General features: G+C 43.2%; 2 protein-coding genes across 8 annotated transcripts in view; one reads left to right on the top strand and one right to left on the bottom strand.

Moving 5' to 3' along the window:
* Nucleotides 1-787: 787 nt before the first annotated feature.
* Nucleotides 788-2,855, bottom strand: LOC109893852 (zinc finger protein OZF-like). Its single transcript, XM_020487054.2, has one exon. The coding sequence runs from the start codon at nt 2,426-2,428 to the stop codon at nt 1,157-1,159; it is 1,272 nt and encodes a 423-aa protein (XP_020342643.1). The 5' UTR covers nt 2,429-2,855; the 3' UTR covers nt 788-1,156.
* A 7,728-nt stretch (nt 2,856-10,583) lies between these two features.
* Nucleotides 10,584-18,526, top strand: part of LOC109894165 (pericentriolar material 1 protein-like) — a 36,820-nt gene continuing 28,877 nt past the window's right edge. For 6 of the 7 annotated variants that reach the window (XM_020487427.2, XM_020487428.2, XM_031828466.1 and 3 more), the window contains exons 1-10: nt 10,584-10,758; nt 12,941-13,059; nt 13,888-14,139; nt 14,475-14,798; nt 15,465-15,635; nt 16,342-16,461; nt 16,803-16,983; nt 17,118-17,227; nt 17,601-17,880; nt 18,138-18,327. In XM_020487427.2, coding sequence (XP_020343016.1) covers nt 12,955-13,059; nt 13,888-14,139; nt 14,475-14,798; nt 15,465-15,635; nt 16,342-16,461; nt 16,803-16,983; nt 17,118-17,227; nt 17,601-17,880; nt 18,138-18,327 — 1,733 coding nt within the window. In that variant the 5' untranslated portion in view covers nt 10,584-10,758; nt 12,941-12,954. Of the gene's footprint in view, nt 10,759-11,344; nt 11,707-12,940; nt 13,060-13,887; nt 14,140-14,474; nt 14,799-15,464; nt 15,636-16,341; nt 16,462-16,802; nt 16,984-17,117; nt 17,228-17,600; nt 17,881-18,137; nt 18,328-18,526 lie in introns of those variants that run through there. The other variant, XM_020487425.2, reaches the window with a different exon arrangement.

Below are 18,526 nucleotides of genomic sequence, written 5' to 3'. Positions count from 1 at the left end.
TTTTTGTGTGTGTTCTGATAGGCGTAAGAGAGAATCAGATATAATTTGTAACGGTTTATGCTCTTTAAAAAAAAACTGATCTTAAATCAGCATTTGGGGATCATTTCATCCTACTCCATACAACACTCAGCTGGAGGGACAATGCTATTCCACAGACCCATGAGACAAATTAACGGTGATATGTTTCATGGTTTTTTCAAGTCAATAGAGATACTGTGGATTGCTGGCAGATTCATATGGTAAAACTACCATCCTAGACTCTGATGTATATTGTTAAAGGCCTAGTGCAGACAAAACTGTGATTTTCTGTGTTTTATATATTTCCACATTGAGGTTGGAATAAAAATTGCCCTTTTAACGTAAAAGCGGTTTTAAAAGGCCACCTGAAGTTTGTTTTGGTGGGATGGAGTTTTGGCCTGCCTGGTGACATCGCTAGTTAAGAGCCCAATAAGAAAATCAGTTCCAAACCTCTCTGCCAACAGCTCGTTTTCAATTTTCCCCTACCCACTCAGATCACTCCCAACCAGTCCCAGCTAAATTCTTGCATGAGAAATTGCTCTTTGCTTGGAAGTTATTTTTGTTTCTTTGACCATTTTAATTGAAAACAATCACAGTAAGGTACTTAATTGTTACCCTAAAATGATTTGATATTGAGATGAAAACAGCTACATTGGGCCTTTAAATCTAGACTTGAGAACATAATAGAACAGTGGTCCTAAAGTCATTCCCAGGGGACCCACAGGGAGTGCACATGTTTGTTTTAGTGCAGCACTATAATACATGTTTCTAATACAATACTTTATTAGTTCATTAGTAGTTTAAAAACAATAAATGTTGAATGTATCAATAACATCAGTCTCACCATTCTCTCATCACCCCGAGAGACCGGGAAACTCCTGTTTCTAACAACATGAAAACATCCATACCATTCTTTAAACAATAGCATGTACTGTACTGTTTGATCATTATTCAAATAAAATCTAACTTTATTTACATAGAACATTTTACAAAAGTGAATGAATCACATATCCATGTATTTGAAACCTACAAGATGAATGATTTAGAGTTGTTTCGCTAAACAGTTTTGTCCACATCCTGCTTCTCATCTCCTGACAGAAGATCTGTCTTACTTTTCTTTCTTCTTTTCACCATCTTCCTATTTTCTTTCTTTGTGGATGAACAGTATATGCCTGTTGAGGTTAACCTTGTAATTGAAGCTTTTTCCACATTCTCCACATTTAAATGGTTTCTCTTCCATGTGAATCATTATATGTTTGGTTAAGTCACTCTTTTGCTTGAAGCTTTTCCCACAGTCAACACAGCTAAATGGTTTCTCTTCTGTGTGAGTCAGTAAATGAGAAGTTAGGTTCCTCTTCCTATTGAAGCTTTTCCCGCAGTCGCCACAGCTAAACGGTTTTTCTCCTGTATGATTCTGGATATGATCAATGAGGGTCTCCTTGCGATTGAAGCCTTTCCCACAGTACCCACAATTAAATGGTTTTTCTCCTGTGTGAATCATTTTATGTCTGTTCAGGGTCTGCCTACGAGTGAAACTTTTCCCGCAGTCACTACAGCAAAATGGTTTCTCTCCTTTCGTCGTTCCATTTTCGTACTGTGTCCCTTCTTTGTGGACAAGCAGTATATGCCTGTTAAGAGTAAGCTTGCGATTGAAGCTTTTCCCACAGTCACCACAGTTAAATGGTTTCTCTCCAGTGTGAATCACTATATGTTTGGTTAGTTCTCCTTTCAGCTGAAATCGGTTCCCACAGTCTCCACAGCAAAATGGTTTGGCCTCTGAATGAATCCTCGAGTGCATCTTCAGTCGGCCAATCTGAGTGAAGCATTTGCCACAGTCAAGGCAGCAATGAGTTTTTTTAGACACGGTGCTGCTTTTTGTCGGTTCTCTCAATGGTGGGCTGCTGTCAAGTCCTAATGGGACGCTGCTTACGGCTGAGCTGTGGATGGAGGTGTTGCCTTCATTGTCCGGAGGGTCACACGAAATGTCGAGACCCTTTATTTGATCCAACAGTTTAAAGTCACTCCCTCTGCCATCCACAGTCTGGGTTTGGGGAAGATCACATTCACTTTTCACACAAGGGGTGAATACGAACTCAATGGTGTCAGATTCCAGGCCTTGGAGCTGCTCTACCTCCTGACTGGTCCAGATTTCCTCCTGTTCCTCTTTAATCTGTGTGGGCTCTGGTTTCTCCTGCCTCAGACTGGGGCTCCACTCCTGCTCAGGGGTTTCCTCCTCTTTTATCTCTGTTGTGATCCGCAGAAGTCTCCGTAGCCGGTCGTTCTCCTCTTTAGAACGGGAAATTTCCTCCAGGTACTCGGCTACCACTTTCTCTACAACGTCAAAAATCTCCACAGCAGCCACTGTTAAACGCTCATTAACAAATATACTCAAAGACTGTAGTTTAGCCATTCTCAAAAAACTGAAAATTCCGTTTTAAGTTTCGTGTCTTCCTTGGTCCACACAATGACTGTAGGAAATCAAAACAAACTCGCTTCCAAACCGATTTCCGTGTTTTCTTTTACTTGTTTCAGCGGGTGCCGAGCGCAGAAACGGAATATAGCGCCGCCAGCTGGATGGAGTTCTGGGCTGCAATAGGTGATATGGTGAGTGTGATTCAATGACTGCATAGAGCCCCACAATGGAGGTGTCCTAATACCCATAATCCTAGCGATCAAACAGTGAAATGGTTCCAATCGTTTTCGACCATTCATTTTTTCCAGATAGGGAATTTTAGAAACAGTTAAAAGAAGGGCTGTGTTTTGTGTAGGCTCTCTAGGACAAGGGGACAACACAGCACCATCGCCAGGAGGAAAAGTAATTGATATTAGCCATTTCATGGTTATTTCTTTGTAAATCAAAGATACATGAGTGCACATTTTTGTTTTAGCCAAGCACTAGACCTGTTTAACATCAAGGACTTGATGATTGGTTATTTTTTATATATATATATATTTTTAAATGTCTTTATTTTTGCCTAAAGTATACAATATTTTACACCAATAACATCAGTATCACCATTATCTCATCACCCTGAAAGACATTCCAAAACCAAGCATAATTCTGGTTTCTTAAAAAAATCAAACTTTATTATGGGAATTATTATTTTTTGTTTGTTTTGATTACAAATCAATTCCCAGATATTATTAGATTAAAGCATGAAAGGGATAAAGGGATATAAAAAAAAGAGCCACCCCACCCCCTGGGAAAGCAGAGACTATGACCCCCGGCCCTCCGACCCAACCCATCACCACCCCAACGCCCCCACTACCTTCATTCCCATCTTCTGACAGAATATCTGTCTTAAGTCTTAATTTTCTTTCCACTTTCATCCTGATTTCTTTCTTTGTGGACTACCAGTATATGACTATCCAGGTTTACTTTATGTCTGAAGCTTTTCCCACAGCCAGAACAATTAAATAAAGTCTCTCCTGTGTGAGTCAGTATATGCTTTTTAAGCCTATATTTGTGTCGGAAGCTTTCTCCACAGTCACCACAGCTAAATGGTTTCTCTCCTGTGTGAGTCAATGTATGCACGTTCAAGTGCTCTATGCGATTGAAGTTTTTCCCGCAGTCACCACAGTTAAATAATGTTTCTCGTGTGTGAGTCTGTATGTGCCTGTTCAGATGTCCCCTGTGTCGGAAGCATTTTCCACAATCGCCACAGCTTAAAGGTTTCTCTTCTGTGTGAATCATTAGATGTTTGGTTAGGTCTCCCTTCTCCTTGAAACTTTTCCCACAGTCACCACAGTTAAATAATGTCTCTCGTGTATGAGTCAGAATATGCCTGTGAAAAGTCCCCTTGTGATTGAAGATTATACCGCAATGTCCACAGCTAAATGGTTTCTCTCCAGTATGAGTCTTCATATGCTCATTTAGGGTCCCCTTGTGTTTTTTAGATGTGGTGCTGGGTTTCTTCAATGGTGTGTTGGTATCCAATGGTGGGCTGACGTAAAGTCCTACTGGATTGCTTCTTGCGGCTGAGCTGTGGCTGGATGCATTGTCTTGACTATCTGGAGGGTCACAGGGATTGTCAAAGTGGGTTACACTGACAAAAGGTTTTAGATTAATTGGTTTCAAGTCACTCTCTCTGTACTCCAACGTCTGGGAAAGAGTCAAGGACTGAAGTTGATCCACCTGATCGCATTCACTTTTCACACCGGGAGGAGTGAATATAAACTCTATGATGTCAGCCTTCAGCCCTTGAAGCTGCCCTACATGCTGACTGGTCCTGATTTCCCCCTGTTCCTCTTTAATCTGTGTGGGCTCTGGGTCCTCCTGTCCCAGACTGGGGCTCTCCTGCTCACAGTGCTGCTGCTCAGGGGTAACCTCCTCCCCAGAGACAGCGAGCAAGAACTTGTGGGAGTCTGTTCCACATAGTTTTATCTCGGGTGCGATCCGCAGAAGTCTCTGAAGCCGGTCATTCTCCTGTTGAGATCGGGAAATCTCTTCCCGATACTCGTTTATCACTTTCTCTACTACGTCAAAAATCTCCATTGCAGCCACCATTAAGCGCTCACTAATAAACACACTCAAAGACTGTAGTTTAGACATTTTCAGAGGACTGAGAGTTCGGTATTCAATTCAATGCGTCCACGCCAGGTGCCTTCTACAAAACAAAACAATGATGAATTATACTTCCGTGTTGTCTTCTTCGTTAAGTTTGTCAGCGGTTGAGTCCCAAAACAGATAACAGCGCCCCCAGCAGTTGTGAGCTGGGATAGATAAGAACAAACATTTGGTTGGAAGGTAACCTTGCTGAATGCATTCAACTGAAATGTGAGTATGCTCATGTAAAATATGATATGTCCGTTATACAGTAATATACATTTAAACATAAGGCTAAGATAGAGATACCGTTCAAATACAAAATATTGGGCATAAAATAACCAGTGGTGGAAAAAGTACCCAATTGTCATATTTGAGTAAAAGGTAAAGATACGGTAATAGAAAATTATTCAAGTAAAAGGGAATGTCACCCAGTAAAATACTACTTGAGTAAAAGTCTAAAAGTATTTGGTATTAAATATACTTAAGTATCAAAAGTAAATGTAATATATCCTCCAAACACCGGCTTCGAGGTTATCAACATATTTAAATAATGATTGACATATTTGCATTAAATGATGTGCAGCTGATTGCTTTATATATATTATGCTTTATCTGCCTTTTTCTCAATTAGATTTGCTCAACTCCTGCATCGTCTCTCCTCCGTCCTCTCTGGCATCCTTTTGAAAAAGGTAATCAAGGAGAAGCGGTGAGGAGGGAGAAAGTGGACGAAAATATGCTTGTATGAAATGAGACTCCCATCAGAACAGAATCAGGCTAATTGTTTACAGGATGGAATCCCAAAATAAATGTATAAAGTGATAAAAACAAATTTAGCGAAATATTTTAGAGATAAAAGGTTTATTGTTTAAATGTTTGCAAGCTTTTCTCATTCAACACAAAAATACCTCATTCAAAGGGGGTGTTTCAGATTTCAGGATACACGTGCTTCCTCTCCAAAAGGAGGCTGTAGAGGAGGTGAGGACCTTCTTCTGTTTGCCTACTAGCAAATTGACACTCCTTGACCACTCATCGGTTTCCAGGTCACTGGGGAGAGAGGGCGAAGGACAGACTTTTGTCCAAACAGGAAAAGGCCAGTGTCAATTCATTAGTAGGCAAACGGAAGAGGGTCATCCACTCGAAAGCCTCCTCCCGCCAAATTTACTGAGTATCCTCCCAGCGGCTAGTGGAAGTGTTTTAAAATCTGCCACAGCCCCTTAGAATCAGCTGTTGTTTTTCTAAGTAGAAAAGCATGCACACATTTAAAAAACGCTATTTGTCATTTTCTCTATGAAATGTATTGCACAACGAGCTACATTTGTTTGGATCACTTTACACGTTTTTGGGATTCCTCCTATGTAAAAGTAATTTGCCTCTCCTCGATAACCTTTTTTAAATGGTGGCGAAGAGAGGATGGAGGTGAGGACGTGAGGAGTCAAGCACAACCAATTGAGATTCTCCCGTTGTTTGCGTCCCAATTCTCCACACTTCTCCCAAAGTGTGCACTTGAACAATGCCCGTAATAGATTTCAAAGCATTGGGTTGGTGTTAGCATTGGCTGGAGGGAGTTTCCATCATTATCATATCCATCAGGACCGAGAGAACATAATAGAACAGTGTTCTTCACTCCATTCCCGGTTGACCCCCAGGGAGTGCACATTTTTGTTTGAGCCATGCACTACCACAGCTGTTTGTATAATCAGGTAATTTAATCAATTGGTTAATTAGTTCATTTCCCCTTTTTTTCACCCTGAAAATTCTAACATGTTAAATGTAATTGATAACATCAGTTTTGCCATTCTCTCATAGCCATGAGAGACAAAAAAACAACCAGGAATTCCTGTTTCTAATAAGGTGACTGGACTGGTTGTTCCTACAATACGCTGTACTCTTTGATCATGAAATTAAATCAAACTAATTTTACAAACGTAAATGAATCACACATACAGTATATTTATCTTAAACCTAGAACATGAATGATCCAGAGTTGCTTTTCTAAGAGTTGTCCATCTCCTGATCTCTGTCTTAATTTCTTTATTTTTTCCAAATTTGTTCTGTTTTCTTTCTTTGTGGATGTTCGATATGAACTCAGCAAAAAAAGAAACGTCCCTTTTGCAGGGCCCTGTCTTTCAAAGATAATTCGTAAAAATCCAAATAACTTCACAGATCTTCATTGTAAAGGGTTAAAAACACTGTTTCCCATGCTTGTTCAATGAATCATAAACAATGAATGAACATGCACCTGTGGAACGGTCATATAGACACTAACAGCTTACAGACGGTAGGCAATTCATGTCACAGTTATGAAAACTTAGGACACCAAAGAGTCCTTTCTACTGACTCTGAAAACACAACAAGAAAGATGCCCAGGGTCCCTGCTCATCTGCATGAACGTGCCTTATGCATGCTGCAAGGAGGCATGAGTACTGCAGATGTGGCCAGGGCAATAAATTGCAATGTTCGTACTGTGAGACACCTAAGACAGTGCTACAGGGAGACAGGACGGACAGCTGATCGTCCTCGCAGACCACGTGTAACAACACTTGCACAGGATCGGTACAGCCAAACATCACACCTGCGGGACAGGTACAGGATGGCAACAACAACTGCCCGAGTTACACCAGGAACACACAATCCTTCCATCAGTGCTCAGATTGTCCGCAATATGCTGAGAGAGGCAGGACTGAGAGCTTGGCAAGTCGAGGTTTTGTCTCACCAGGGGTGATGGTCGGATTCGATATTTATCGTCAAAGGAATGAGCGTTACACCGAGACCTGTACTCTGGAGCGGGATCAATTTGGAGGTGGAGGGTCCGTCATGGTCTGGGGCAGTGTGTCACAGCATCATCGGACTGAACCTGTTGTCATTGCAGGCAATCTCAATGTTGTGCGTTAAAGGGAAGACATCCTCCTCCCTCATGTGGTATCCTTCCTGCAGGCTCATCCTGACATGACCCTCCAGCATGACAATGCCACCAGCCATACTGCTCGCTCTGTGCATGATTTCCTGCAAGACAGGAATGTCCATGTCTGCCATGGCCACTGAAGAGCCCAGATCTCAATCCCATTGAGCACATCTGGGACCTGTTGGATCGGAGGGTGAGGGCCATTCCACCCCAGAAATGTCCGGGAAATTGCAGATGCCTTGGTGGAAGAGTGGGGTAACATCTCACAGCAAGAACTGGCAAATCTGGTGCAGTCATTGAGGAGGCGATGCACTGCAGTACTTAATGCAGCTGGTGGCCACACCAGATACTGACTGTTACTTTTGATTTGACCCCCCCCACCCTTTGTTCAGGAACACTATTCAATTTCTGCTAGTCACATGTCTGTGGAACTTGTTCAGTTTATGTCTCAGTTGTTGAATCTTATGTTCATGCACATATTTACACATGTTAAGTTTGCTGAAAATAAACACAGTTGACTGTGAGAAGACGTTTCTTTTTTTGCTTAGTTTATTACTGTCCATGTTCAGTTAGTGTCTGAAGCTTATCCCACAGTCATCACAGCGAAATGGTTTCTCTCCAGTACCTTTGAGTATGCATAAGCGCAGGTTTCCTTGAGTATGAAGCTTTTCCCGCAGTCACCACATTTTAATGTTTTTTCTCCTGTGTGTGTCAGTAAATATACAGCTAGGTTCCCCTTCTTGTTCAAACTATTCCCACAGTCATCACAGCTAAATGGCTTCTTTCCTGTGTGAATCAGAGTATGTTTGGTTAGGTCTCTACCTTACGCTTGAAGCTTTTCCCACAATTACCACAGCTACATGGTTTCTCTCCTGTTTGAGTCCATATATGCCTGGTAAGGCTAACCTTCTGTCTGAAGCTTTTCCCGCAGTCACCACAAACAAATGATTTCTCCCCTGTGTGAGTCAGTACATGCCTGTTAAGAGAAACCTTTTGATTGAAGCTTGTCCCACAGTCCCCACAGCTAAATTGTTTCACTCCGGTGTGACTCCGGATATGCTCAGTTAGGTTCTTCTTGTGTCTGATAGCTCTTCCTGCAGACATCACAGGTAAATGGTTTCTCTCCTGTATGAGTCTGTATGTGCCTGTTCAAGGTCCCCTTGCAACTCAATCTTTTCCCAGTGTGAGTTTTTTTTGGAAGTGGTGCTGGGTTTCTTCAATGGTGTGTTGGGATCCAATTGTCGGCGGATGTCAAGTCCTACTGGATCGCTGCTCGCGGCTGATCTGTGGCTGGAGGCATTGTCTTGATTATCTGGAGGGTCACAGGGATTGTCAAGGTGGGTCACAGTGACAAAAGGTTTGAGATTCACTGGTTTAGAGTCACTCTCTCTGTACTCCACCATTTGGGGAAAGAGTCAAGGACTGAAGTTTATCCTCCTGATCACATTCATTTTTTCACACAGGGAGGAGTTTATATTAACTCTATATTAACTCTATGACGTCAGCCTTGAGTCCCAGAAGCTGCCCTACATTCTGACTGGTCCAAACACACTCAAAGACTGTACTTTGGCCATTTTCAGAGGACTGATAGGTCGACATTCAATTCAAAACAAACTCACATCGACTTGCAGAATTGTTTGCATTGCCTTCTTCTTTTGTGTTTTCAGCTGGTGGCGAGCCCAGAAATAGACAACAGCGCCGCCCGCTGGATAGTGTTTTGAGCTGGGATAGATACAAAAGCTAACTTGAAGGGTTTTATTGTGAGTGTGATGTAAACGGAATCAATAAAATAATATATTTCCAGTACATAGTAATAGTTCAGATGATTGACGAGGCTGTACAGCTACCGTTGAAATACAAGCAATTTATTTATTTATTTATTGGGCATAAAAAAACATAGAGAAGATGCTACTGTGTCATTCTGTATTCACTATTTTACAACTTGATGTTAGATGGTTCCTCACCCTGAAAGTAGTCTATGGGCCAAGAGAAACTGTAATCAATGGTTCAGTTTTCTTTAAAAAGTCACTACAACTTGTGTAAAGCATTTAAGTAAAAATACTTGAAAATACTACTTAATTTTAAGTAGTTTTTTTGGGGTCTCTGTACCTTACTTTACAATTTATATTTTTGACAACTTTACTTTAGCTTCACTACATTCCCAAATAAAATTATTTCTCCATAGATTTTCCCTAAGACCAAAAGGTACGCATTTTGAATGCTCAGCAGCACAGGAAAATGGTCTAATTCACACATTTATCAAGATAACATCCCTTGTCATCCTTACTGCTCGTATGTAAATTATGTCTAAGTGTTGGAGCATATCCCCGGCTATCCGCAAATAAAATAAAAACAAGTAAATAATGCCGTCTGGTTTGCTTTCTTCCCAACAACGAATATTCAACATCAAAATAAACTCGGCAACCACTGATGTATGCTCGCCTCCAATTATATTTCTGCGTTGTCTTCTTTTGTGTTTTTCATCGGATGTGGCGAGCCTCTAGCTGGATGGAGTTGTAGCAAAGAGTGCAGTTGTGAATTGGTGGTCGGGCACATCATTCTGTAAAGTTAAGCAGATCTTGCGGTGTTTTTTAAAAGACTTTTCTCCAGTCTCAATGTATTATTAATATAGATTATAGGGATTTATTGTGTTTTTATGTGTCTGTGCGTTGCAAACTTTCAGCTCAGATGATAAGGGTAGGTTCTATTGATTCACAAAGGGGCCTGTTTGTTTATCATATAATTAGAGCTAGTAACAGTTGGAATATTTACACATTTCCATGACACTAGTGTGAGTGAAAACTGTAAATCGTTGGCCAATTTGATTAAATTGAAATAAACTTGATCTGTTCAAAAGGCAACTTTTAGGCAAAACACTGACATTATTGTAACGTTAGTTAACCATCCGAGAGCCCAAATAGTACCTTATTCAATAGGGATGCCATTGCCTGTACATTTTGTAAAAAAAATATTGTACACAATTAGTCACTTTGATATACTATTTACATGTGTGTGTGTGTGTGTGTGTGTGTTATTTTGAGGAAAAACATGACAGTATTGATGATGAGGGCTCTTGTGCGAGTCGCACTATTTTATATCATTCCGCCTCCGTGAAACAGGGAATATAATGGCTGACACTGGACCGATAAGTGTGCATTGACTGAGGGGATTCATCAACAACACCGAAACGATTTATTTGTACTTATTGAGACACAGTCTTCTCCTGGCTCTTAGAATGAGCCGTTGACCATAAAGTGTTACGATAATTTCTCAAAAAACACTCACTGAGGTAATTCATTTCTTTCCACTACTTTTGTTAGCCAAGGCAAGTGGCTAGTTCACCACCAGCTAGCTAACGTAGGATCATCACGCAGTTCGCTAGCTACCTTCCTACCCAAAACAAAACTAGATTGGTGCTGTATTTTCGAGTAGACATTAGCTAATGTATTTAACCAGCTACGTGTACTTATTTTGAAACTGTTATAGCCAACAATAACTATCTAGGCATGCAATCTTGTCAGGCCGTGAAATCCTGTTTGTTTTTAGTTAGCCAGCTAGCTAGATAGGTCACGTTAGCTAACATTACTAGCAAGTTGACGTTACCTACGCAAGTGTCTGACAGTACTTTCCTCTCCGAATTTAACATGAGCTTTTGTTTTGTACATCTATTTTTCAAACTTTCAAAGGGCTGTGAAAGAAACAATTGTAACGTTAGTTGGTCTTCAATGCATTTTCCATTGTCGGAATTTCACCCCCAGTTTTCGCGGGGAAGGTAGGGGGGGGGGGGGGGGGCTCATGCGTTACCATGGCGTGCAACTTCATGTTGCCAAACAGTGACAAAGCCAAATGTAAACTAGTTTAGATTTGCATTGCCACATTGGTATCCCAAATGATGAATACACCTCATCGATAGGCTATTGGAGTGTATATTGATGACGGTTTTTGTCCCCATTCTTATTTTACGTTAGCTAGAAGTTCTCAGAGGGGGGCTAACATTAGTTGTTGCTAGTGACAGTTGGCTCCATCGAACTCACTGAAGTGGAGGGAATTTCGGAAACTTTACCGGGAATTCTAGCGGTCTACAACGCTGGTTTAACGTGAATCCCTCTTGACTAAACAGTGCCTTTTGTTGGGAAGTTAGCTAATTACTGTTAGTCAGCAAGAAATCCTTACTCAGTCCACGATCTCCAAAAGCAAACCAGCAAATTATTAGTGGGTAACTGAATACACCGCACAGGTACGTAATCGATAGGTAACGTTATTGATATCGGTACAGTTGTATTATCTATGTCATAAATAAGTAATACAATGGTTTGTAGCTAGCTATGGTGTGTTGGATGATTAACGTTATGCCTCATGTTATGGTATAGTTTACTGTAATACTTGTCATACTTAGGGAAAGGTCTGTGAATGTTGACTGTTGCTTAGTTGCAGGAACATTCCTCCAAACAAGGCACCGTTTCTGACTGGAGGCTGTTTCTGAAAGCAACAAACACCTCTAGAACCATGCACTCTGTTAATGTCATAACGATGTAGATACTTTGGAAACACACCTCTGTATATTGGTTTCCTTGTTTGTTTTGAAGTGTGTGTGTCAGGGTTTCCATTAGGAAAGTGTGGTGCCAGACAACGTGACCCTAAATATTTTAATTCGCTGTCAATTTGTAAAATGTACCTGACCCATAATGTTATGCATTGTGTGCATGACCCATTACAACATCCACCTACGGTGCTAACAATGACAGACATTTAGATTATGGTATTCATTTTAACAGAACAGAAAATGCAGAAAATGCACCGCATAACATTGTAACAGAACCGCTTTTTCCATCTTTCAGCCTACAGTAGCAACCAATGTGTGGTGTTCAATGTAGGTTTACATTCCATTATGTGAATGAACTCATTCACATAAACAGCAGCTCTTTGCTGTATTCGTTGACACTTTCTCTAGTCGGGGTTTTAAGTTTTAATCTCACAGTATCTTCTTTGCTGTAGCTTTTTCTTTTATGCACAGAATGGCAACAGAATGGCAACAGTTTGCCTACCCGGCGTGTAGGTGAATTGGGTGCACCTACCACCGGCAGCCCGAGACCTATAAATAAATAAATAGGAACACAGTGCTTTATCATAGTTTTTTTTACAGAAATGTTTTCGCGATTGACTAGGAATGCATAGGAGGTCGATCGACCAGTTGGTGACAACTGTATTCCCATCAATTAATAAAAAGCATTATTTTGCACCGGGAGTTTTTTTGGGGTCAATTTGGCTGACCACAATTTTATCGGCTTTTCATTTTATGTCATGTCCAAAAGCCGGCAATTACCCGCAAATGGAAACCTTGGTGTGTGCGTGAATGAGTTGTGCACAGTATGCCAGTATGAAAGAGACCTACTGTGTGTGTGTACATGCTTTTGTCTCCAGTCCAAAGCCATTCTTGAGTGTTGACTGACTGCATGTCAACAACCCAACAGGCGCGGAGGAGGACATGGCGACAGGGGGCACTCCCTTTGATGACTGCGCAGACGAGCAGGAGCTGCACAACTGGACCGTTACCAACGGCAGCAGCCTAGAGGACAGGCTCAACAACATGGTACAGAGGAGACGAGAGAGACAATGGTTGTGTCCCAAACGGAACCTTATTCCCTATGTAGTGCAATGCACAACTTTTGACCAGAGCCCTATGGGTCCTGGTCGAAAGTAGGGCACTACTGGAATGGGGTGACATTTGGGACCATTGAGAATGGACACTAAAACGTTGAATCCTAACTGGAGATTTGCGAAAGTAATTAAAATCTTTGATTGCATGAGTTGTTTGTGCATATAGCCCCACGGTGGAGATGTTATAAAACCTAGAGATCAGGGAAATGGTTCCAATTTTTCCACCATTTCATCGACACAATACACAGCCAGCCCTTATATGAAGTGTTTCTAAAATCCCTTATGGGGAAAAATGAATGGTGGAAAAACTATTGGAACCATTTCCCTGTTTGACCACTAGGTTTTATGGGTATTATGACTCTTGCTGTGGTACTCTATAGCTTTAGTAAGGATTCAGCCCCCTCACTGTCTAGCTCCAGAATCTGTTCGTCTACCTACAATGCTGACCAAAACATGGATTTGAAATGGTGTATTACAAGTTTATTGTAATGTGTCCCTTTTGAGGAACCACGATGTGCTTATTATCAAGCAAGTACAGCATTATACAGTACATGGTATTACATTAAACACGTGGATATGACCTTCTGTCCTTTTTTTAAAGAGTGAAGTTTCCCCAAGGTAAATGTCAAGGATCAGCTTCCCCACCCCAAATCCCAACCTGAACCATTTGTGGTGGGGAAATGCAAAACTGACCCAAGATCAGTGTTTAGGGTTAACTTCATCCTACACTCCTTTTTCAAAACTTCCTGTCCCCTCTCAGGACTGGGGCATCCAGCAGAAGAAGGCCAACCGCTCGACGGAGAAGAACAGGAAGAAATTCTCAGCCGGCGGCGTGGCGGAGAGCCGGCTGACCAATGACATCTCCCCGGAGTCCACACCTGGCACGGGGCGGAGAAGGACAAACACCCCTCACTCCTTCCCCCACGTCAAGTACACCACCCAGATGTCGGTGCCCGACCAGGCTGAGCTGGACCGTCTCCGGCAGAGGATCAACTTCACTGATCTAGACGAGGTGAGAGGATTCTCCCTAGAGCTTTCTTAACTAAGCATTTCTTCTTTGAGTATTCGTCTGTGATTTTTGGTGTCTGGAGGGGGGTCATAGTTAATCTAGAAATGTGTAAAGTTCACCGAAGATGTTGTGGAAGGGTACTGTTCATGTAAAAACGCACACATTTCTTAGTGTGTTGTCTTTACGAATGTGAAAGTTTTAAACTATTCAATGTTCCAAAGGACCTTCTTTCCAGCTTTTTATATCACAGAGGTTCTGCTGCATTGTTCTGTTTCAGAGTACTGTAATTTAGACTGGAAGCCAGGTTATGACACATCCCTCGCTCTCTCTTTTCTCAGAGGAGCGTGGGCAGCGACTCCCAGGGTCGTGTCACAGCAGCCAACAATCAGCGAGAGCTGGCAGCGGAAAACAAAAAGCCCTTCAAATTCCTGCCGCTGCACGTCAACACCAACAAGAGCCGGGAGGCGGCCTCGGCCCCCACAACCCCCTCCGTCGCCGCCACAGCCAAGAAACAGAGCCCTGGCCTGGGTCTTGGTCTCAGGGAAGCGTTCACCCCCTCCCTGCCCAGCAATGACACCCCCAGGCTAGGTAGAAGGGCCGAGAGAGGGCTCCTTCACTCTAGGGAGGATGGGAGAGGAGAGCTCAGCATCGACAGTAGCCAGGTAGGTAACATCTAGGCACTTGGGTTTACTGGATTAGGGCTTTTCAGCACTTGCATTTTATACTCTCTGTATGTAGTCTGTTTTATTTGATCAGCCACTCATTGCACAATGCAAATGATTGATGTTTGTAGTTTCAATACTTAATTAAAATAGAACAAACATAGGACATGCTTACAATAAAGTTTGTTTAGTTGTGGGTACATAGAGGAAAAACTGACTCAGTAACCCATTTTGGACAAATCTATAAATAGCATACCTTGGAACAGCATTTTCACCACTCAAGTCTGTGCTTGCGCTGAACTGATTGTACTGTCTGCAAACAGTCACATGGCGTGCTGTGCTCTCGATCTTGTAAGAAAATAAATGGTAGAACAAGGATGGGAGACTAGGCAGGCAAGATGATGATGAAACCAGTGCTTATTTAGGGCAATTAAAAAATATGCCACCACCGCAGGTTCCCAAGTGAGTTCTGCCCTCGTTTAGCTCTGTCTGCAGTGAGCGGACTGGTATCCAATCCGCGCCACACCATTTCTCTGTCTCGCTCTCTCTATCATTTACACTCACAGACATGCATGCACACATGCTTTCTCTGCTGTGCCACTATCTCATACACACTCTCACACACCCTGTCTCTCACACACCCTTACACTCTGGTGTCCCTATCAGGTGGTGAGCAAGTTGGTTCAGATCCGGGAGTATATCGGCAAAGCCAGCTCCATGAGGGATGACCTGGTGGAGAAGAACGACATCCCGGCCAACGTGGAGCGCCTCACCCACCTCATCGCCCACCTCAAGGAGCAGGAGAGGTCCTACCTCCGCTTCCTGCAGAAGATGCTGGTCAGTACAGTACGCTGGCTTATCAAGGCTTTCTCACTGTCTCGCTCTGTTTTTCTCCTTTCTCTCTCTTTGGCTTGATCTGTATGTCTTTATTTTCTCTTTCCATCCTTCTGTCATTTGAGGATGAAAGTGGCTGCTTTCGAGAGACTTTTAGTTTGAATTCACTCTATGGTATTTATAGTAAAAACAAGCTACGGCAGCCTTGGGCTTTTCCCTGTTAAAGAAGCCTGCAGTCCACTGCTTTTTTTCTCATATTGCTGTTGATAGTTCAAGGTGTTGTGCTTGGGAACTTTTCACTGCACCCTGGTCATGTATTTTTAATGCCAAGGCGTCTGAAACGCCGGCAAGACAGTCGTGTATCTTGTTCCATTTGGCAGACAAATCTAGGACATGACACACATTGCTTCTGAACTGCTGGATGGCACGTCATTTTATTTTGCTATCAATATTCTATAGGTTATCCCCCTCCGGCATTTATGTGCGAGTAGTTATGACTATTTCCATTGTTGTATACCAACTTTTTCACCAACCACTGTTCAAGTATTACATTGAAAGTGGGGTGGAGAAAGGGAAGGAAATGGTTGAAGACCCGTGTTCCCATAGCCACTACACCCTCCGTGTCAATGGTACCATAGTTCGGGCTGAAGAGGGTGACCGTGCTTGCAGTCCGTGCCTAATATTTTACTGATCGCTGCCTCTTCTGTAGGCGAGGGAGAATGAGGAGGACGAGGCGGGAACACTGGACTCTGCCTTGGGGTCAGGCTCGTTGCCAGAGAGCACCACCCTGAACATGGAGGTGCGCTCCTCGGACGCCTCCAATGCCACCGTAAGTAGCCCTTCCTCTAGTTCTGAACACCAACCCCCCCCCCCCCTGCTAGGTTTTTGTTTTATAGAGGAGTTTGGATTGGTCACAAACGACATCTGATATGTGCTTAGGGATACGCATTACAATCTCTACCAGATAGTAAGACACTTCTTCTAGAATTCGTCACCCAAGTAGACCAAGGCTAATTGTATTGCTGCCATCCCTCCCTCTCATCCCACTCCATCCCCTTCTCTCCATCCCTTCCTTTGCCGGTGTAACACCAGGAAGTCTGCACTGTCAGCATCTGAGGCACAACCAGTTCTGCTTGTGCTGGCGATTTCTTATTTGCGTGTCTCCAACAGGGCCGCATTGCAGGCCGCAGTGACCAGAAGGAGGAGCTGGAGAACTTGAAGAAGCAGCATGAGCTCCTGAAGAAGATGCTGGAGCAGCAGGAGCAGCTCAGGGCTCTACAGGGCCGTCAGGCAGCACTACTGACCATGCAGCACAGCTCCCAGCAAGCCACACAAACCATGGCTGACACCGGTGAGACACGGGCCACATAGAAAGAGAGCGCGTATGCAGAGGAGTAAATGCACACTGGACACACAAGCGCACATGCAGAGCTGGTAGCTACACACATACGTAACCTTATTTCATTTGGTGTGTGTGTGTTTCAGTGCCGACAGAGACCACAGGCAGTGTGTCAGGGCTGAGCATCACCTCGGAGCTGAACGATGAGCTGAACGACCTCATTCAACGCTTCCACAACCAGCTGCACGACTCCCAGGTACCAGCATCATAGAATACTGGGTCGTATTAATTAGGGCACACCATAGTCAAAAGTATTAGCGCTTTCTTCTGCCTGATGCCTAATGAAATACAATCCTGGCAAACGTCAAAAGTTATAATAACATGGTATTGTTTACCCCTCTATTACAGACCTGGTGTATAACACTGTAACTATAATGCTTACATTTAATGAAGGGATAACTGGGCAAAATGAAGTCTTCATGTTGAGTAATTAGAACTTGTTTCCATGTTATCACCCTTTATCGTGTGTGGTAATGTAAAGTGCTACCAATCAAAGTAATAAATGATGAGTTGAATGTTTGTTCAACTACTAACACCTACTAACATCCTGTGTGACTTTCCTTCCTCAGACCAAGGCAGCAGTCCCAGACAACCGCAGACAAGCCGCGAGCCTCTCCCTCTCCCGGGAAGTCTGCCGCTCTCGCTCCTCCCAGCCTTCCCCTCCTTCCCGCTCTGCCTCCTCCTTCCTCCATCCCAGCCCTCTCACTTCCCTGACCTCCATCACCCCGACGTCGGCAGCGAGCGCCAAGCTGACCAAGTTGCAGGAGCTGCAGGACAAGAAGCAGACCATGGACAAGATCCTGCAGGAGCTGCACTCACTCCGCGACCAGACCCTCAACAACAACTCCTGTAAGTTATGGTTTGTCTCGGTAACTGACTAGGAGTAGGATATTTTTTTTTTTGCGAGATTCTTGCTTGTTTAAACGCCTACAAATGCCATTTCCTGCAAAACATTGCCTTTAATTATGACAAACTTGTATTTATTTATTTTTTAAAAACATTTGCGCAGCTCCCATCTTACGTTCTTTGCGGTGGAAGCCTGGTGCATATGATAGAAGCTTGTAAGTTTGCTGCCGTGCATGTGTGAGTAATGTGTGTTCTGTCAGGTCGCGGTGGCAGTGTGTCCCTGTCCTCTCAGCATAGACTGGCTCTGGGCGCGGGCCCCTCGGACCGCCCCTCTGCCCTGTACCGGGAGCCCAACGGGGCCACAGCCATGAGACGGGATCCCTCCACCTACCATCCCTCCACACACACCCAGCAACCCCAGCATGATGACGCTCCAGCAGACAAACTCCGGTACTAAACTTCAACAATTATTACAATCGGTGCACATCACACCACAGTTGTATTCATAAGGAGCCAAATGGTAGAAAACTGACTGAAATGCAGAGGGACTTCCTGTACTTGCCCAAATCACATTTTATTGGTTGCATACACATATTTAGCAGATGTTATTGCGGGTGTAGTGAAATGTAGCGACATGCTTGTGTTCCTA

The sequence above is a fragment of the Oncorhynchus kisutch genome, linkage group LG7 (assembly GCF_002021735.2).
Source record: "Oncorhynchus kisutch isolate 150728-3 linkage group LG7, Okis_V2, whole genome shotgun sequence".
In the NCBI taxonomy this organism is placed as follows: domain Eukaryota; kingdom Metazoa; phylum Chordata; class Actinopteri; order Salmoniformes; family Salmonidae; genus Oncorhynchus; species Oncorhynchus kisutch.
Note: the sequence above shows the minus strand (reverse complement) of the source record. Positions and strands in the feature narration are given on the sequence as shown.

Excerpts from the sequence above, each read along its gene's own strand:
- LOC109893852 (XM_020487054.2), bottom strand. The coding sequence starts at position 2,428 with ATGGCTAAACTACAGTCTTTGAGTATATTTGTTAATGAGCGTTTAACA.